At 42.4% G+C, this 21,125-nt stretch overlaps 1 protein-coding gene across 1 annotated transcript in view; it reads right to left on the reverse strand.

Annotated features, from left to right (window-relative positions):
- The window catches only part of LOC126469603 (unconventional myosin-Va-like), a 225,031-nt gene that overhangs the window by 38,112 nt on the left and 165,794 nt on the right, over positions 1-21,125 (reverse strand). The window contains exons 7-8 of the mRNA XM_050096726.1: positions 17,265-17,453; positions 16,903-17,070 (exon numbers count right to left, since the gene is read on the reverse strand). Coding sequence (XP_049952683.1) covers positions 16,903-17,070; positions 17,265-17,453 — 357 coding nt within the window. The remainder of the gene's footprint in view (positions 1-16,902; positions 17,071-17,264; positions 17,454-21,125) is intronic.

Genomic DNA, 21,125 nt, shown 5'->3' on the forward strand with positions numbered 1-21,125 from the left:
AGAGCAGTGCGCTTCGTTACAGGATCATTTAGTAATTGCAAAAGCGTTATGGAGATGATAGATAACTCCAGTGGAAGACTCTGCAGGAGAGATGCTCAATAGCTCAGTACGGGCTTTTGGTGCAGTTTCAAGAACATACCTTCAACGAGGAGTCAAGCAGTATATTGCTCCCTCCTACGTATATCTCATGAAGAGATCATGAGGATAAAATCAGAGAGATTAGAGCCCACACAGAGGCATACCGACAATCTTTCTTTCCACAAACAATACGAGACTGGAATAGAAGGGAGAACCAATAGAGGTACTCAAGGTACCCTCCGCCACACACCGTCAGGTGGCTTGTGGAGTATGGATGTAGATGTAGCTGTAGATGTAGATACTCTGAATAATCAATTTTTTTCTGATTCAATTTACACTCAAAAGCCATCAATGCCATCGGAATAACCAACAAAGATTCCTGGTTTTCGTTTGGATCCCGTTTCTTTCACATTTCCTTCGGAATATGAAGAAAACACTTCATCCCAAAAATATGAAGTTCATTTAGCTGTATTATCTTTCCAGTGAATACCTCATAAGGTGTTTTGCCATCCACACAACTTGTACCAGTTCTGTTTAACACATAAACAGCTGTGTTTGCTGCTTCTGCCCGCAAAAACTTAGGCAGGCCCTGAGCTAGCAACATGGTTCAAGCTAGTTCCACAACTGTTCTGTTGGTGCACTCAGCACATCCATTCTGTTCTGGAGTATAAGGATTTGTGATGATGAGCTGTATGCCATTTAATTTCATCAAATCTTTTAACTTCAGTATTATCAAATTCTCGTCCACCATCACACTGAAATGCTTTTGGCAGTTGACCACAAAAATTCTTCACAATGCTCACCATTTCTGCAATCTTCTCTGCAGTCTCAGACTTCTGCTTGAGAAAATACATCATGTGTAATCTTGAAAAGTCACAAGTGAAGCAAAGAAAATATTCTGCTCCTCCCAGCGATTTACACTCCATAGGTCCACACAGATCAGCATGAATCACTTCTCCAGGTTGTGTGGCACACTGCTGTCATAACTGAAAACTGTTGCAATGCTGCTTCCCCTTAACACATGCATCACAAAACTTCAACACCATGCTGCTTCAAGAATTGTTGGACACTACGTTTGTTCTGGTGACCCAAGCGTTCATTCCAAATTTGCAGAGAGTCCTTTGGTGCAAGATTTACCTCAGGATCACAAGGCTGAATTTGTTTTGTCACTCAAATCAACATCTTCAACAAGTTGCCACTACATATGCTACAGACTTTTAGAATGCCATTGTTTCGGAACTCACACTTGTCTTTCAATGAATAAAAGTCTAATCCCTTGTCTATAGTAGATGATACAGAAAGCAGATTTCTTCACCTTTCTGGGGTATACAAAACATTATCTATATGTCATAACTTCCATTTTCCATCAACAAAAGCTTCAAAATAAATAGTCCATTTTCCTAGTGCGTTCATAGTCAAATCATTGTCCATGCATACCTGCAGTGGTGTTGCAAACTTAGTAAATGATGTATACCACTCAATTTTCTTAGCCATGTGATTCATCACTCCACAATCAGCGATCCACAAGTCCTTGTTCAATTTTGCACTTGTTACTTCACCAATGAAAGCCTGGTCAGGCAAATCACTTTTATTTTGGTTGTGGACAGTTTTTTGTTTGTGTTTTACATTTGGACATATTTTTTTAATATGGCCAAATCCACCACAACCCAAATATTTGAGCTTCTCTTCATTTGTAGGCTTTTTGTACTTGTTTGATGAAGTAACATTCCTCATAGTGGTGCCCTCTGCATTTTTAATGTTTGCTTTGGTAGCAAAAAGTGCAACTACCTCATCTTCTTTCTCCCTCCGACAAGCATGATGACTGTCATCTGAAGTTAACACGTCCATTAAATGTTTTAGTGTTTGTTGATCTTCAGATCTTGCCCACTACAAGTGTTGTAGACTTTTATAACTGTCAGGCAGTGTGTCAGGCAGTCGCACCATTAACAAGGATTCATCACGTTTCACATTGATATGCTGCATTCAAAGAACCAAGTTTTCAAAATGAGTGAGATGTGTCAGTCACCATGTCATCACCTGAACTCATGTAAAAATTGAAGAATTCTGCCTGAACAGAATGTGCAGCTTGCTTTGTTTTCTGTTCAAACATGGGATGTAGCTTGTCCCACATATCTTGTGCATTCTCAGATGCAACCAACAATGCCATGACTTTTGCTTCTACAGTTCTAACAATAATCTGACTCACTGCGTGATCAGCTTTGTCCCATGTTTTTAGCGTAGCATTAAACACATCTATTTGTGCCCATGTTGCATCCGCTGGCAAAGCTGCCAGTTTTCCTACGTCGACAATACACACTTTGTATGTGGTGTCTGATGCACATAATAAATTTTGTACTGCAAACTTCCAAATAATCCAATTTTCAGCTCCACACAGCTTCTCTATGCCATGAAAATCCATTGCAGTCCCATAAAACAATTCAGATTTACAACCGCAAAAATTACACACGAGAAACATCCAGCAATTGTTCATGTATATACAATACGAACCTTGCATAGCACACAGCAAATGCTAATGCATTTCTGGCATCATGAAATGTAAAATTGCAATTCCCAATTCCTTTCTTGAATCATGTACTGAGCCCATAACCTATTGCAGAAACTTCAAGAAAGAGCTAAAGGGAACAACATAAAGCATACACACGATGTAGTTGCTATAACAAGACACATGTATTTTATTTTATGTCACCAACCAAAGGCATAGACACAGATATTACACAGCAGAGAGATTAATATAAACATTTCACTTCAACAAAATTCATCATAGGATATAGTTTTGTTTGCATTATTAAACTTTCAGGAGTGCTAGTTCTGCAAGGTTCGCAGGAGAGCTTATGTAGAGTTTGGAAGGTAGGAGACGAGGTACTGGCAGAAGTAAAGCTGTGAGTACCGGGCGTGAGTCGTGCTTCGGTAGCTCAGTTGGTAGAGCACTTGCCCGCGAAAGGCAAAGGTCCCGAGTTCGAGTCTCGGTCGGGCACACAGTTTTAATCTGCCAGGAAGTTTCATATCAGCGCACACTCCGCTGCAGAGTGAAAATCTCATTCTGGAAACATCCCCCAGGCTGTGGCTAAACCATGTCTCCACAATATCCTTTCTTTCAGGAGTGCTAGTTCTGCAAGGTTCGCAGGAGAGCTTCTGTAAAGTTTGGAAGGTAGGAGACGAGGTACTGGCAGAAGTAAAGCTGTGAGTACCGGGCGTGAGTCGTGCTTCAGTAGCTCAGTTGGTAGAGCACTTGCCTGCGAAAGGCAAAGGTCCCGAGTTCGAGTCTCGGTCGGGCACACAGTTTTAATCTGCCAGGAAGTTTCATTAAACTGTGAAGTTTATTTATTTAATTGAGAGGTTTCTGGTTCCTTTTTCAAGTTTGTTTCAGTACTGCTTTTAAATATTTGCTTCTGAAAGTAATTCTTGTTTCAATGCTATTACTGTTATAGTAACTGTATACCAATCAAAAGAGACATTTTTGTGCAGTCATCACCAGTTTTATGCAGATTTGCTCTTTGGTAAATGTTTTAAAAAATCCAAATGTAATCCAGACTAAATCAATCTCTCCACTTGTCCCCCATATAGTCCAGCTACCTGTAACAAATATTAGATATATATTTCATCGTCCACATCTAAGTTCTTGCAGTTGAAATAGACAGGTTTTTATTTCATGAGGATTCACAAAACTCAGATCATCCACTTGGAGCCATACAAAAGAGTCTAAACTATTTTTATATTGTCTCATAAATTTCTGTTTGACTTGCCTACAGTAATTTTCAGAAATTGTGACTACTTTCCCTACAAAATATTTCTTAGTGTCATTTGATTTTTTTGAGGCACTATTCACACCCATTTCAATGAGGAGGTAATTGCCTTTTGCTATACTGTCACAGGAAAAATTGTCATTCTGTCTAACAAGATCTGGATCTTGACATTCTGGATTCCAAAGGTTATTGTCTTTCACTGATGGACCCTCAGGTTCATCACATTTAGCAGTGTCATTACTGAAATCCAGATGGGCTTCAGTAGGCTCAATATCTGACACACTGTTATTTAGTTCAGTTTCTATTCTTCTCTTTTAGTGCACCATTTTCTTTACCCCCAGAGCGCAACCTCTTCAAAAGGCCAAACAGACTTCCCTTCAATTTTTCTTCAATTGAATTCCTGTCTTCATTGGTGCTACTGTTACCTGTACCCATAGTTCAAATTTGGGCCAGTATCTTCTGGCAATTCGCAGGAATGAGTCCACATTTTTCGAAACCTGATCTTCTGATATCTCCTGATCCTTCAGTTCTTGAAAACAGCTTTTTTAACATTGCTGGCAGCCTATAATTAGGCACAGCTCCTCTGTTTCATTTCATCTTCTATTACATCAAAACCTCATGCCAGTGTTAAAGATGAGTTGAATTCTTTGGCCGGCAAATAAATTTTATATTTTCCTCTCTGCATTTTGCTGTTAAGTCTGAGACATGTGAGGAAATAGATTATCCCCTATGAGTGACTGTGGTGAATCCTGACTCTCAAAATACAGGTAAGCTGTTGGCAAAAACCATTCTTCAAAGATCTTCTGTTCTATCCACCCAGATTTTGTGTTCACAGAACCTGCTTCTCTGGGGCCACCTGATGACCAAATGTACCAAAGATGAAGAGGTCAATCTGGTACCAAGCGCTGTGGGTTTCAAATCTGTGCCAGACAGCATGGAACTCTATGACCACTACAGTTTGCTGCAGCAGTCGCGCCATAAGCTGTGGCTGCGCGCGCTCCTGGCCCCGAGTCTAAAGTGAGGGCATCACTGTGGAGCGCATGGTCACAGCGGCCAATAGTGATGTACCCTGTCATGTATTTAGGTGGCTGCATCTCACTCAGGGAGGCAGTCTGATACTCGCATTGATTCAGTTGACATCTCGTTTACAGACATTGTGTTTACTTTGCGTGTGCTTACTTTCCATTTACGAGTGGGCATTGTTTTGATTTCATGTGGTTGTCTCTTGTGACCCCATTGCTTAATACTCTGTTGTTGATCTTGGTGCCTTGCTCGGTTGTCTGTCATCGTGCTTCTCCATCCATCCCTATTCATCCGTCTTGTTGGTTCAGTGACCGCTCCCGTCGGTAGTAGTTGTTCGCATGGAGGCTAAGTTGGTCTGTCTTGTGCAACAACAGCAGCAGCTCATGCAGCAGCAGCAGCTCCAGTTAGACATCTTACAACAGTCAATGCAATTCCTTACAGACAAAGTTGTTGCCCGGGATGCAATAACCCAACAGCTTCTGAGACCTCGGGTGACTGATGCTTTCACACGTCCACCGTCGTTCCCACCATTTAATGACACTAAAGAAGAATGGGAAACATACTTACATCAACTGAAACAACATATCACGGCTTTCCAAGTCATGGGTGACCACTTGCAGTGGTCGTTGTTTTTGTCTTGGCCTTCCCCAGACACATTCTTTCTTCTCCGAAAGTTGGCACCCTTGTCCAATCCTGTGGCTCTCTCTCTTTCCAGGAAATATGCCGTTTGCTGACAAACTATTATTCACAGTGCTACCATGTGGTCGCCTCTTGGCTGGAGTTCCACCAGTGCCATTAACAGCCTGGTCAGTCATATTGTTCCTAGGTCACGGACTTGCGGGGTCTCAGCCGTCGATGTGATTTTACATGCACCAATCAGCAGTGTAAGGCTTCGTATGCAGACTCCCTGATCTGGGATGTGGTGGTTCAGCTGGCTATCGATCCTGAGGTCCCCACTGCAGCGTTGAAACTCAATTATCCCTCATTGGAAGAGATTCTCTGCATTGCCCACTCATTTGAAATTGCTCAGGTGGCTACCGAGCATCTCATGGCGTGGCCGCAAGTGGCGGCGATAGATGCATCTCTGCGGGTTCCGCCTACACAACGTAGATGTGGCATGGCCAACAGAGGCCAGCTCCATCGGGTCTCCTCTTTGTCTGATGTCTCTAAGGCATCAGAGCCTCCAGTCACCCCTCATCGCCAGTCATGCGGCTCGCTTCCTTCTTGCCCACAGTGCTTTACCCACACTCTTTCACTGATTGCCCCCACCGTTGGAAAATGTGCACGCTGTGTGAGAAGGAGGGCCACATCTGATCTGTTTGTTGTAGTCACTCTACTCCCTCCTGTCCTGCCCCTGCTGGGTCTCAGGTTACAGTACATGCTCTGCATTCGGTTGTCCCACTGGAGGACCCACCAGCACAGAAGCTATTCCTCACGCTCCACCTTTTTACTGAGGATGTCAGTTTTCAGGTCAAAACTGGGGCCACCATCTCCGTGATTAATATTGCGACATGTACCCGCCTGGGCTTCCCTGCGTTGTAACCTTCCTCTCTGTGTTTGGTCGCCTATGGCGATGGTTCCATTCCCCTCCGTGGGCACTTCATCCAGGCGACATACAAACATGTTCCATGGCTCCTTACCCTATTGGTCGTTGACCATCTGTCGGCATCAAATATTTTTGGTCTGGATGTGTTTCCACTGTTTAGCTTTTCCATTTACAATGAAATTAAGGTTGTTTCCATGGCTGTTCCCTTTCAGGACTTGGAAGATCTGTGCTCAGCTCTTGGATCATTGTTTGCAACGGATCTTGGGTGTGCTTCATGTTTTCAGGCCCACATCACACTTTGGCCAGTCGTGCAGCCTCACTTTTTCCAGGCCAGCAGTCAATCAGGAACTTGATTGGCTCTAGGCTGAGGCATACCACCAATTACAGTGCTTGGGCGACACCATTGGTGGTCATACGGAAACCCAATGGGTCTCTTCGACTGTGTGGGGACTTCGGCACTATTGTCAATGCTCAGTCCTTAGTAGACACTTACCCCATTGACAGACAGGAAGACCTTCTCACCAAGCTTGTGGGCGGCGGGTACTTTTCTAAGATTGACCTGGCTGAGGCATACCACCAGTTACCCTTGGATGCTGATTCCCAGAACATCATGGTTATCAACACACCTTTCAGTTTATAAAAGTACAAGCACCTTCCATTTAGTGTCTCTTTGATGACAGCAATTTTCCAGCCATTCCTGGAGTAGCTTACACAGCCTATCCCAGCCTGCATCAATTATCTGGTTGACATTTTGGTCACCGGGCGTTCTTGCCATGAACATTTGCACAACTTCAGCGCCTTATTTCATGCTCTGCAGTCTGCAGATTTACGCTGTCGGCTGGACAAGTGTTTTTCTACCAGAAGTGGAATACTTAGGCCACTGGCTTAACAAAGATGGCATTCACCCTTCGGATCACAATGTCACAGCCATTGAGGCCCTTCCTCATCCCAAGGACTTATCTTAACTCCAGGTGTTTTTGGGCAAGGTTACTTATTACTTAAGGTTCTTACCCCAAGTTGCCTCCATTGCTCAACTCCTCAATCACTTGCATCGCAAAGGGGTGAATTTCGACTGGACTCCTGCCTGTGACCCAGCTTTACTCTATTTACAGACGATGCTGAAGTCCGCTACTCACCTTACTCCTTTCTCTCCAGACCACCACTTTGTTGTGGCAGCTAATGTGTCGGCATACAGCATGGGGGCAGTCCTTGCACATCGGAATACTGATAGCTCAGAACAGCCCATCGCCTACGCATCTAAGATGTTAACCCCAGCACAACAGAACTACTCCCAGATTGAAAAGGAAGCCCTGGCGATAGTGTTCACCGTCCAAAAATTTCACATCTATCTCTTTGGAGCCAAGTTCGCCCTCCTGATGGACCATAAGCCCTTAGTTAAGCTTTATGGACCCCACTCTCACCTTCCAGAGTGGACGGCTCAGCGTCTGCAGTGGTGGGCATTATTTTTGTGGAATTACACTTATACCATCCAGTATAACCCCACCGCCCACCATGTTAATGCAGACACTTTGTCACATCTCCCAGAAGGCCCCGACCCTGCGTTTGACCAACAGGAGATCCTCTGCTTTCACATTGATTCTGCCTGCCAGGATGCACTGGATGGTCTGCCTCTTGTGGCTGCTCACATTGCCATGGCTACACACCGAGACCCTATCTTGTGGCAGGTTCTCCACTGCATGGTCCATAGTTGGCCCTCCTATATTACTCATTGGATGTGAACAGACTTCAGCCCCTGGTGCCACCTGTCCCACGGGCTCTCCATGATCGACGATGTCCTTCTGTTGGCCACAGAATCGGATGCCCATCGGGTAGTCATCCATCCAGCTTTTCGACGCCACGTGCTCAGTTTGTTACACCGCGGGCACTGGGGTATGTCCCGCCTGAAAGTTTTGGCTCGCCAGCGTGTGTATTGGCCCGACATCGATGGCGATATTGACCACCTGGTCCACGGGTGCACTGTGTATGCACATCACCAGGCAAGCCCCCCCCACCCCCCACCCCCCACCCCCTCCCCTCTCAGTCATTCACACCCTGGCCTGTGCCTTGCTGGTCCTGGAATAGCATTGATCTCGATTTTGTGGGCCCATTTTTGGGGTCCATGTGGTTACTTATCGTTGATGCCCACTCCAAATACCCATACATCATCTGCATGGCGTCCACCACCACAGAGGCCACACTCATGGCCCTGGCCCAGGTTCTCGCCATTGAGGGCCTGCCTCACACAATGGTCTCCGATAATGTCCCCAAATTCACGGCATCTCCTTCCATGACTTCTGTCAGGCCAACGGTATCAAAGATATTTGTAGCCCGCCCTTCCACCCTTCCTCCAACAGCGCAGCAGAGAGGCTTGTCCACACATTTAAACAATAGTTGGCAAAGGTGATCAAAACATCTGCAACCACGTCGGCCCTCACCCTGTTCTTGAGCACATATCGCACCATGCCAACTGACGAACATAGTCCGGCAGAGCTCCTCCATGGGTGACAGCTGCTGACCCTGCTCCATTTTCTGTTGCCGTCACTCTCCCACCCCCACTCCCGGCCCTCTCAGCATTACGCCTCTGGCGCAGCCATGTGGGCCCACGTGTACGGGAGAAAGGCGGGTTGGACACCCGCCACTGTCATCGTAGCCCATGGGCAGCGTGTGACATCAGTGCAGACATCAAAAACATTCAATTGCTGCCATTATAACCAGCTCTGCTCGTGTACCCCTGCGGGTCTCCCACCGCCACCTCCTCCTATACTACCTTCTTTGGGTACAGATGTGGTCCTTGAGTCACTGCCACTGCCACCAGTTGCTGCCTCCTTGTGAGTCTGCCACCGGTCCTCCCTGGCCCCAGGTGGATCGGACACTCCCTCCAATGCCCTGGCCTCTGCGTCAGCCATCATGGACACCTCGGACGTCTCTTCCTCCCCGACACTGGCAGTTGATCACCCTGGGTCTTCTCCCTTCTGCCAGCCATCATGGCACTGTCTGGGGTGTTTTCAATCCTACGCACAAGTTTCAGAGGGGGGGGGGGGGGGGAGGAATCTGGTATCTAGCACCACAGGTTTCGAATCTGTACCAGACAGATCAGAACTCTATGACCACTAGAGGTCGCTGCAGCAGTCACACTGTAAGGCATGGCTGCATGTGCTCCATGCCCCGGATCTAATGTGAGGGCGCCACTGTGGACCACGTGGTCCCAGTGGCCAATAGCAACATACCCTGTCGTGTATTTAGACACATGCATCTCACTTAGTGAGGCAGTCTGGTACTCGTGTTGATTCAGTTGACATTTTGCTTACAGGCATCACGTTTACTTTGTGTATGCTTACTTCCCATTTACAAGTGGGTGTTGTTTTGATTTCGTGAGGTTGTCTCTCTTTGCATAAAAGTATCTTCTGTTGAAGGCAATGAAGTTTGTCCATCAGTTTTCATAATATGAATCCATTAAGTGCACAAGAAAGCTTAGACTTCTGTATGGAATATTTCTCAGCAGCCCTGCAAATGCTCACATGGCATTTTTTTACACCTTCAAGGGCCTTGTTCAAATTTTATATGCTGCTATTCACATATTAGCATGTGCCAGCTCTTTTAACATAGATGTGTAGTGTTTGCTGCATCACCCAAATTACAGATCTTGAGTAGTAATAAGGTTATGTCTACACAACAACTGTCTTAAGCCATCTCAGGTAAATTCCTGTTCAATATAAATAATTTCCATATTTTATACTTTCATAAAAATGCCATTATTGTAATTACTGTGTATTTGTCTGATAACCTTAAAGCCACTTACCAGAAAGTTTTAATCCATGGAAATTATTTTTCACCTATTAAAATGCAGAAAGTTTTGGAATTACTGCCAAAGATGATATTAAATGATTAAAACACATGCAGCCATCTCTTTCCCATTTAGCTTATTTACACAACCAGTTTTGATGTTCCATCACAACACCATCTTCAGGACCCCTGACCAACAAAATTGGCAGGAATCCAATCTCCTGTGCTGTCATAACAGGAGCCAATATTAAATAACCAATGTCTGTAGATTTCTGGTTTATACAAAACTATACCATCAATTGATGAGTGAAGGGATAGTGTTGCATGAACCAGAGATCTAAGGACACCTGTTATTTAATATTGGCTCCTGTTATGACTGCACACAAGATCAGATTGCTCCCAACTTATGTTAGTCAAGAGGCCTTAACCCTGCAGTAGTCATGTGAATTTTTGTTATGTAATTCGTTGAGTGTGTGACAGCTGTCACCGATGGTTGTTTACAATGTTATTTGAACAACAGTGAAACAAAATATGATAAATACTTGCATAATGATTGTGCTGTATTTATTAAAATATCCACACATTACCTATTTTAATTAAAATGAACAAAACTGAACTTATACTGCAGTAAAATGAAAAAAGTGTAGTTTGCGAACTATACACCTGTATACCTGTATATGAGTCTCACTAATACAATTAAACCAATATTTCCAAAATTGCCTTCTGACACATGTATTACTTCAGTCTGCACTGTCCAAACAACTGGTACAAATTATCGAGGCAGGTCCGCTTGTAGCACTTAACACACCACTTCCTGGTTGATTTATCCCATGACCTACCATACTCATAACATCTTACTCCTTTTCCCTATCTTTCCTCTTGTGAGCTGTTTGCAGTCTCTTTCATTCAAAGAAATGAAATTCCATGTCTCCTAATCTCCTTAGGAACATGTGGTGCTTGACATCTCCTTTCTATTTGGTGCTTCATAAGTTTCCTCACAACAGTGGTTAGGAAAGTAGTTCTCTCCATTGCTTCATCTTAATTTTTATCCAACTTATAAATGAAAAATTATTTATTGCAGCTAAATTTAGTAGATTTTAGAATACTACCATATGCCAGTGACTTGTATTTCATGCCACATCATTTTCTGAGACAGCTGGTAAAACCAAATCCATGCCAGCTTTTGTCATGTTGTAAAATGTTATCATCTCAGATATTTGACCATCCCCTGTATCACTGTAGATAACACAGGCATGGTGCATTGTACAAATAACAAGGACAGCTTTATTCTTCATGGATTAGTATGACAAGTGTCTTGTCCTTTTGAAAGCTCAAAATTGAAGATTTTTCTGTTTATCAGGAAGAAACTCCAAGGTTACTTATGTTTATTTTGGCCATGTAAGACCATTATCTTTGAGACTTTCAGTAAGAGAATGCATCAAAAATCAGTTATTGGTGGTCACATTTCTGTTATCAGCTGCAGTTGGCTCCACCATTCCTATTACTACATTATGTGGGCTACTGCTTTGTTTATAAGGTGCATCAGGCTGTGAATCAACATAGGTTCCCTCTGTTACTGTATATATTTAGCATCAACTAAAGCAAATGTATGCAGCCTGTACTTAGCCTGTTTGCTAGGTATGAATTGCCAAAAAGAACAATTACCCCAAAATGCTAACAGGAAACCAAAACAAGCCATCTTCAGAATTTATTTCTCGACCTCCTTTCTATGGTCTATGCAGATGTGTAATTGTACTGTATGCTTGAGTATGTGTGTTGTTTGGGGGCTTCTGTTTCAGCCATTTTGGGGTCTTATGTTTACACAAGTAATATGTTTCATTTGCATCACCAGTTAAAACTCCTCTTCTTTATCCTTTGAAATCTCTTGCTCAGTAGTTGGATGGTGGTCTCTGAGGAGTAAATTGTGTTGTTCATCTTCAGAATCATCCTAGAAGATGAGATCCTCCTCTGCATCACTGAGTTCATCAAACAAATACAACACTGTTACTGGATTTGATGTTTCCTCGACATTCCCCTTTTATTTGGTACAGACATTTGAATATTACTAGTAACCATGACTGTAAAGATTCAAATAAAATGTAAAAAAAATGAATAGAAATATAAATGCAATGTGAAGCATACTACTGCAATATTTAGTACAAGCCCAATAGTGTAGGCATTAAACACTGAAAAATAAATAAGTTACTTACTGAAATAGAAACAGAAATGGTAACATCAATAGTCAGATGGGTGGCAGTTGTCAACCAGAGCACACAATGTGGATAAATTTAGCTTTATACCCCTAAGAAGAGCCATGTTCAAACAACAATAGTGGAGTACTGATCTTTAAGTATACAGAGTACTTATAAATGGTAGAAAAATCAAAAAATTTTAATGACTTTATTAAATTCTATAATCTTCTCTGATTACATTGATGTATACATTATAGGGTTTCAAATGAAAAATGAGCTATATATTTCAAATTTTAAAGTTACGGTCGTGAATAGCAATGGGGACTCTAAAGCTTTCAATAAAATTAATGAGTTCAATGTTTATGGTGATACCTTGGTAACAAAACTGGAGTGTTGTGGACATGCAAAAGAGGATAGGTGTTTGACTGAAGAAGCTATGAAGAGAAATGAAAGGAAAGCTGCTATCTAATAAAAAATCTCTATCTGGCCGAGGCAGATTGACAGAAACTGAAATAGATCTTCTTCAGATTTATTATGGACAGGCTATTAGATGAACTGCACCTCTGAATGATGGCACAGCAATGAGAAAAGCTGTATGGGCCACCTAATTTCATAAGTTGTCGACAGATAACCACCCTGTTCATGGACTTTGCCCTAAAGGAGCAGATTCTTGGTGTGGTTACCAAAACGCAAAAGTAAGTGGTTAAATATACCATCATAAGCATTCTCTTCCTGAGCCTGTCATGAATTAAATAAAACCAATATTTAGAGACCTGAGTGACCATTTTTTGCATAGTAAATGAAAGTTTCAATCATTGCATATGTAAAAGATTACCCAAGAATGTTTTTGTAGGACTATATATGTTAAAAGTTGGTATACTAGATGCAGCGATATGTTTCAATGATGGAGTGATAGGAAGATTGGAAGTCCTGAGAAATTTAGGCATAAAATGTGGCTCTAATATGAAAGATCAATTGCTTGCGTGCGACAGGCAACAGGTGCATGAAGGTGAAAGAGTCACTCTTCAAGTTACCAAAGAAGCAAAAAGTGCTAAAAGGAAAGCCAAGAGGAAGCTTGAAGATGAAGAAATGCTGCAGATGAACACTATGCTTGAGGAATGTTCTGAGGCACAGTTTAATTAGACTCATATCTTCATTCGCAATTTCCCACAAGTTATGTTTTCCAGAATTCAGGTACAAATATTTCCTAAAGTTTATAAAGCATTGCTCTTATTTTTTTCTGTATCTTGCAATAGTCCATACTTATGTAGTAGACCTAAGCTTTATTGCAGAATCAACTAAATTATAGGAAAAATAACATTTTTATCAGGAAAAAAATTATAAAAATTGAAATGTCAGATGTGATATTTTTTATCCTTGTAATATGCATAATAGGTGGAATTAAAAAGGTCTAGTACCTCAGCCATCATGTCATGCATATCTGGTAAAAATTTGGTCTTCTTCAAATGTTTAACATTGGATTAAATGGTACCTCAATTTGAGTAAGCATTTCGGAAACAAATTGTATCAATTTCTTTGTAATTTTTTTAACAACCCTAAGCAGGTTCAAAAATATTCAAAATAATTCTAATTTGTTTAGAACATGTGCTGCATTACCTGATATCAACAAAAAAATCTGTAAAACATACACATTATAAACAGTGCCTGAAAGAAATAGGCATTGATTTTTACATAATATTGAGCCAGAAAAGTACCCTGTATCCTTAAAGTGAAACTCAAAACTATAGAAATTCACATCTGTGGACAACCCATACAGCTGATAATGTAAGAAAAAAGGAAATTTCAGGGTGACATATGTCATCCACATGACTATTCCAGGGTTAATATGGTGTAATGGAACTCTGAAACTGGTTGCATAAAAAAATTGAATGCAAAAGAGATGGCTGCAGGTGTTTTAGTTTTCATTTCATAATGGATAGCTAGAGTTCTTGCAACAATCTATTACAAGGATGGACATAGAAAAAAGATAATATTCTCCTTCCTGTTAACAAATCACATGAGGTTACCAAAATTATTCTTATAAAAATAAAGTAACCTCAGTGTGGAAGTTGATGTTACATGCAAACCAATCAAAGAATAAAAATATTTGTTATATGAACTAAATAGTGATAAAATATAGTATTATGAATATATGTTGTTCTGTCTCAAATCACTCCTGTGTCTCAAGACACCCCATTTTACAGTAATTAAAGTTATGAGAACATCATATAATGGAAGAACTTAATGATGTACTATACAGCAAAAGAGGTATTGTTACCACTCATTAGAAATCAGGCATTCCCATCTCTTCAAGACAGTGTTTGGAATCAGCTAAAAGTAGTTTACTTGCAAGATAATCATCATCAGAAGTTCAAATTCTCCAAATGTCAAGCACCTATTTTGCTTTAATGACTGTAAGATTCCAAATTATGATAATATAAGTTTAGAGCTATATTTTTTTCTGAATCAGACATCATATCCCGTTAATTAATCCAGTTAGTAATTATGATCCGGAATAATTTAGAATAATAAATTATTTATTTCAAGATGGATGTTATACTTGTTAATGGGGGATTTCAGAAACAGTGTAATAGTTATGTTTGTTGTACTTTTGTGAATTACTAAGCTGAACATTTTCCATAAACCAAACGATAGTGAAGTCTTAGAATGCATGCTAAATGGTACAATCTAGCCTAGCTGAATTTCAAAGCATTATGTAATTTCAGAATTCACATCATGTTCTTACATCTCTCAGCCAATGGCCTTGTCACAGACGTAACACTGGTTTCTGTCATATCATCAAAGTTATGAGCTGTTGGGCTTGGCTAGCACTTAGGTGGGTGACCATCCACATCTGTCAAGCGCTATAGGCAAGCAAGGTACACTCAGCCCTTGTGAGACCAAGCGAGGAGCTACTTGACTGGGCAGTAGTGGCTCTGGTCATGAAAACTGACAATGGCTGGGAGAGCAGTATGCTTACGACATACTACTCCATATCTACATCCAGTGATGCCTATCAGCTGAGGATCATGTGGTGGCCAGTCAGTACCATTGGAACTTCAAAGGCCTGGTCAGACAGAGTTTAGTTTTTTACCTTAAGTCTGTCTTTATGTAGTCAACTCCCTCTGAAAATTGCGTGTTCACAGTTGGCCAGTGTACAGTTAACATCTCTGCGTCAGATCGCAGGAAAGTTCACATCTGAGAAGCACACTGCTAACATCTCTATTTCAGATCAAGTTAGAATGACACATGAATAACATATATGTGTCACTTCTTGTTAAAGCCTGCATATTGTTTGCCTAGGGCTGACCATTCTGCGACGGTTATGGTGAAATTTTGTGCCTTCATATACCATGCTCAACAACAGTGTCTGTAAAAAATATGAAACTGTGAAATATCTTTGAATTTTGAAATCACTGGTAAACTAGTAAACATTAACGTCAAAAGTACTAAAGATATGCAAACTGTTTGATGTTTTGTGTTAAGTATGCAGGTAACAATACTGTAAATCCTGTCATGTGCACTGATACAATCATAATTCTGTCACCATATATTCTGCCACTGTGAACTGTGTTCAAATCTTTGAAGCTGTGTATTAGTTAGGTGATTTTCCTTCTTTATGGAATTACAAAACAGGAGATGTTCTTTCTTTTATCTGCATATACTGTGAACTATGAAACTTTAACTGGCCACCAACTACAATGTAGTGCCAAAATATTGGGTTGTCTTGTTTGCATTATTTAAATCTCTTCTTCCTGAGATCAGTTCTCAGTATGGTCTCTCAGTTCAGCGAGAAATGAGACTTCAACACTGTTCAAAACCAATTGCAACAAAGAACCAGGTAAATAGAATTTTGCAACCTAATCAGATGAAAGCTCATCTTCAGTTATGGAACAGTCTAAAACAGTTTTACCTTTCTGACAAAATATAGGATTGAAGGCAACAGTATGAGTTTCCCTAAATTGATAATCTGATTCATTTGGCAAAACAGAATAGATTCCATAAGTGAAAGCCTTTTTACACACAATGTTATGTTAATTTTTAGATTCATCCTTGCGTAAAACAATAGAATCTATCTTAGAAACTAGTACAGCATTGATAAAAAAAACTAATGATCTGACAAAAATATAGTAAGGAAAGTTCTGCGAGAATGTTAATAACCTAGGAGTGGAGACCACTCATGGAACAGTACAGGCACTGAGTCATTGGAGAACAGCATATACAATGTGTGTGTGTGTGTGTGTGTGTGTGTGTGTGTGTGTGTGTGTGTGTGTGTGTGTGTGTAACAAAGCTGTATTAATATGACAGCAGAAGATTCTGATAATAAAACTGCATAAAAAACTACCGTTAAAAATACAATAACTACAGAAAAATTCATATGGAGGTCAGGAAAACATTCCAGTGTACCTTACTGTATAAAAACAGAGTTCTGGTTGCATAAAGTTTTTGTTTGGTTAGTAATTACTGCAAAAGTTAGATACATTTGTAAAAAGTGACATAAACAAACAACTCTAACCTTCAAAAAATCTATTGAGAAGACGGGCAATGACTTTCTTGTTGTGTCACACCACCACTGTTCAAGATGTGACAGATTACGCCTTATCTGCCATCCTTTAGTGAAATGGCACAAATCCTCTCGAAGCAGTAGGTTATTCAGTGAAATGGCACAGATGAAGTAAAAAATCTGTAAAAGGAAAATACACAAGTTCATATAATATGGTAACATTTTTAGAGACAGTTTCTTTTGTTTTTATTTTGCAGTTCACTTGAGACCGCAATCTGTATTATGCACAATACTTTAAAAACCAAGTGTAAATATCAGATTCATTCTAGCCAAGGGCTGTATAGTTAACTGCTAAAAAAAATTTGGCACCTCACCTGCCTAAATATCTGGAGAATAATCTCTGAGTCAACACTATGGCACTGCATAATTTTATGAATAGAATTTAATTCGTGCAAGAGTGTCTCCAATGGCTGTATACTTGACAAGCTCCATTTGGGTTCATGTTCAAGAATAGCTGGCACCACCAATGGACGTATCTTTTCTTGTATGTGCCCAGTAAGACTCTGTAATAACATTTGAATCTCAAATACTATTTTAGAGGGGGTTAAATATATCACATAGATGAATTCATAAAGCAACTACTACTTTCTTACATGATACAAGACCAAAACATTAATGTGTTGAAGCAAACCGAAAATAAGACACACTTAAAATTTGTCTTTCTCCAATCTTTCAAGGCAGATATTCAGTTTACTCTGCGGCCAAATGAACAGTTTCTCAGTTATAGTGTCGTTTGTGCAATTATTTAAAAATAAAGAAACAAAGAAGGAAAGAAATGAAGAAGCAATGTACAGAGATATAAATTACTTATAAAAATGAGTCTGTGACGTTTCTTAGCATTTACATGTGAAAAAAGAGAAAATACATGCACTATAAAGTATGTCTTCACTGTACTTTTGAGCACTTAAAAATAGCAAGTGATTTGCAAAACCCATTGAAATACTCACTAGATGTGATTCAATTTCAGCCAGATAATATTTTATATATGTCACAACTACTGTAGAATTTCACAGTGAATTTTAGGTAGGCAGCACATGGTTCTTGGTGGAGCCACATTTCCATGATAAAAATGCATAAAATTATTTTGTATCTCCACAATTTTTAATGATTATTAAATGCCACAATAACCAGGCAAAAATCGATGCTTCACTTCTAACAGTACTGTTGAATGCTTGTATCCATCACCCTACTAGAAATCTACACGAAGTGGTTATGTTCCAATCCAAAAGCTATATCCACCAAGGAGATAGAATTTCATTTAGGACTAAGTCTTGATAGTCTTACAGGAAGTAAATGCAGGTTTCTCTAAATACAGGGTGATTATAATTAAACTTTCAAAATCCTGCTGAGCATCTCGCCCTAAATCTCTTCTTCCCCACCCTTACCATCACCTGTGCCACCATTTATGTCCACCCTCGAACCCCCATCCTGTATGATTTCCTGGCCCACACTGACTGCACCTCCTCCACCTACGTGATTGCCGCCGACCTCAATATCCACAGCCGTGCTCCTGCCGACCTCCAGGGGTGGCATCGGTTTATCACCACCCTCCAGAGAGACCTGGGTCCCCTCCCCCAGCACACCCGACCTGAATCCAACACCACTCCCAATGTGATCCCTGCCTCTCCCAACCTCCTTGGGTACATCACTGCTGATGTCCTTGACTTCATTGGCAGTGACCATGCTCCCGTTCTCCTCACTATTCCTAATGGTTGCCATTCCTGTCCCTCTCATCGCCCTGACATCCCTCCTAAACTTGTCCGTGATTACTCCCGTGCCAACTGGGATGCCTACTGGGACTCCATTCACACCCAGGTCAAAGGCCATGACCTTACCCTTTAATCTCCTGATGACACCTCCTGCACTGCTGCCTTCCAGCACCAGACCTTGTCCTACGCTGTTGCCACCCATATTCCTACCAAAGCCATCCACCCACCCTCACTGCCCAGCCCTGCCCCCACAGGTCGTCCTTCTCCTTCATGAATCCCGCCACCTACACTGCTCTTTTCTCTGCACTCATGACCGGGACACACTCACTTGCCACCAGCAATTACACCAACACATCCACAACCTGCTTACTGTGAAGAAATGCCTTGCGTGGCGACAGACATGTACACAACTCAACACCGCGCTCCCGATAAACTCTTCCAAGTGTTGGTCTGCTTTCCATCGCTTTACTGGGAACCGCCCAACCCCCCAGTACCCTCTCCTCCTTCATGACCATCCCTGTCCTGACAACCTCAGTAAGGCAAACCACTTTGCGTCTCACCTATCCAATGTTTTTTCCATCGCAGATGATCCCCAATTTGATTATTCCCTGTTCCGCGACGTCATCGACTCTACAAATACCTCTGTTAGTCCCCTTGCTCCTAGCTTCTAGTGCTTGGGCCACATACCACCACCTGAACTTAACACTCCCATCACTACACAGGACATCAGCCTCACACTCCGCACTAAACACAACACTGCTCCCGGCCATGACCGTGTTACCTACTGCCACCTCAAACACTGCCCTCCTTCCTTCCTTGCAGTCCTTGCCACCCTCTACAAACATAATCCTTGCCACCAGCTTCTACCCTGACCTGTGGAAAACCTCCCATATCCTGACATTCTCCAAACCCAACAAACCGCCATCTGATGCCTCTTCCTATTGCCCTATATGTCTCACCTCAGTGTTCGGCAAGCTCTTGGAATCCATCCTTACCCAGAGCATCTATCACCACCTCCACCGAAACCACCTCCTTCCCAACACCCAATGTGGCTTTCGACCTTCCTTCTCTGCTGATGACCAACTCCTACGCCTCACTTGTCTCCTCTCCCTCCAGCCTAACTCCCGTCACTCTTCCATTTGTGTCTCCTTTGACCTCAAAAAGACCTACAACTGTGTCTGGCATCCAGGTCTCCTGTTTAAACTCCAGACTTATGCTCTTCCTGTCAACTACGTCCGTCTGATTGCCTCCTTCCTCTCCTGCTGCCCCCACTACATTACCATCCATAACGCCAATTCCCCCATCTTCTACCCCTCTGCAGGTGTGCCCCAGGGCTCTGTCCTCTCCCCTCTCATCTACCTCCTGTAAACGGCAGATATCCCCCAACCCTCCCCTCCAGTACACCTCCTGCAGTATGCCACCGCATTCCTTGCCCTCACTCCTATCCTCCAATGGTCGCAACGCCTTCTCCAGAATCACCTTGACCTTTTTGCCGCATTATGTAACCAGTGGCTCCTGAAAATCAGTCCTTACAAGACCCAGGCAATTACTGTAGGTCGTACCACTCACTCCTTCCGGTTCCTTGATTTCTCCCTTACCATCTGCGCCTGTCCTGTCCATCTCTCCCCCACCCTCACCTACCTTGGCCTCACCATTGATCATCACCTCACCTGGATACCTCATCTCCACTCTAATCCAAAGCCCACAACCACCCTCAGACTCCTCAAACTCCTCTCAGGCCGGACATGGGGGTTGAACCCCTCTACCATCCTCCACTCCTACAAATCCTCAATTCGTCCCATCCTCTGTTATGCCAGTCCCGCCTGGATATCTGACCCCCCTTCCCCTCAGATTCTATAAGTCACTCCAGATCCTCGAGCACCACGCACTCTGCCTCGCCTTCCATATACGCCTCCTGTCCCCCACGCGGATCCTCTATGACCTGATTCCTTTCCGCCATCTGCTCCTATTCCTCGAACATATCCGCATACTCTACACCTCCCGGTGCCTTGATCCCCCTCATCCCCTGGTTGCTCCTCTCCTCTCCAACCCCCGCCCTCTGCCGCTCCTTCACTGTTGTGTCCCCCCTACCCTCCATCTCTACACCCTACATCTCCTTTCCCAAGGTGGCTTCCGTCAACTCCCCCTCCTGGATAATTCCCTCTCTCCTTCCATTTATCCCTCCTATCAACTCTGATCCTCACCTCCCTCTCCTTTCCTTTGTCCTTTCCCTGGGCTCCTTCTTCCCCCCCTTCCATCCTGTTTTTTTCCCCGCCTACCCTCTCTGCCTCCATTCTCCCCCCTGAGTCCTTTCTGCTCTCGCCTCCGCTACCTTTCCCATTCCATCTCGCTTCCACCCAGCCCCTCCCCCCCCTCCTTTTCTATGTCCCCTCCCTCTATGGGCTCCCCGTTTTTTCTTTTCCTCTCCTGCCCCCTTTTCCCCTCATAGGTAAGGGTCCTTCCCCC

This window comes from Schistocerca serialis, chromosome 3 (genome assembly GCF_023864345.2).
Source record: "Schistocerca serialis cubense isolate TAMUIC-IGC-003099 chromosome 3, iqSchSeri2.2, whole genome shotgun sequence".
Taxonomy (NCBI): domain Eukaryota; kingdom Metazoa; phylum Arthropoda; class Insecta; order Orthoptera; family Acrididae; genus Schistocerca; species Schistocerca serialis.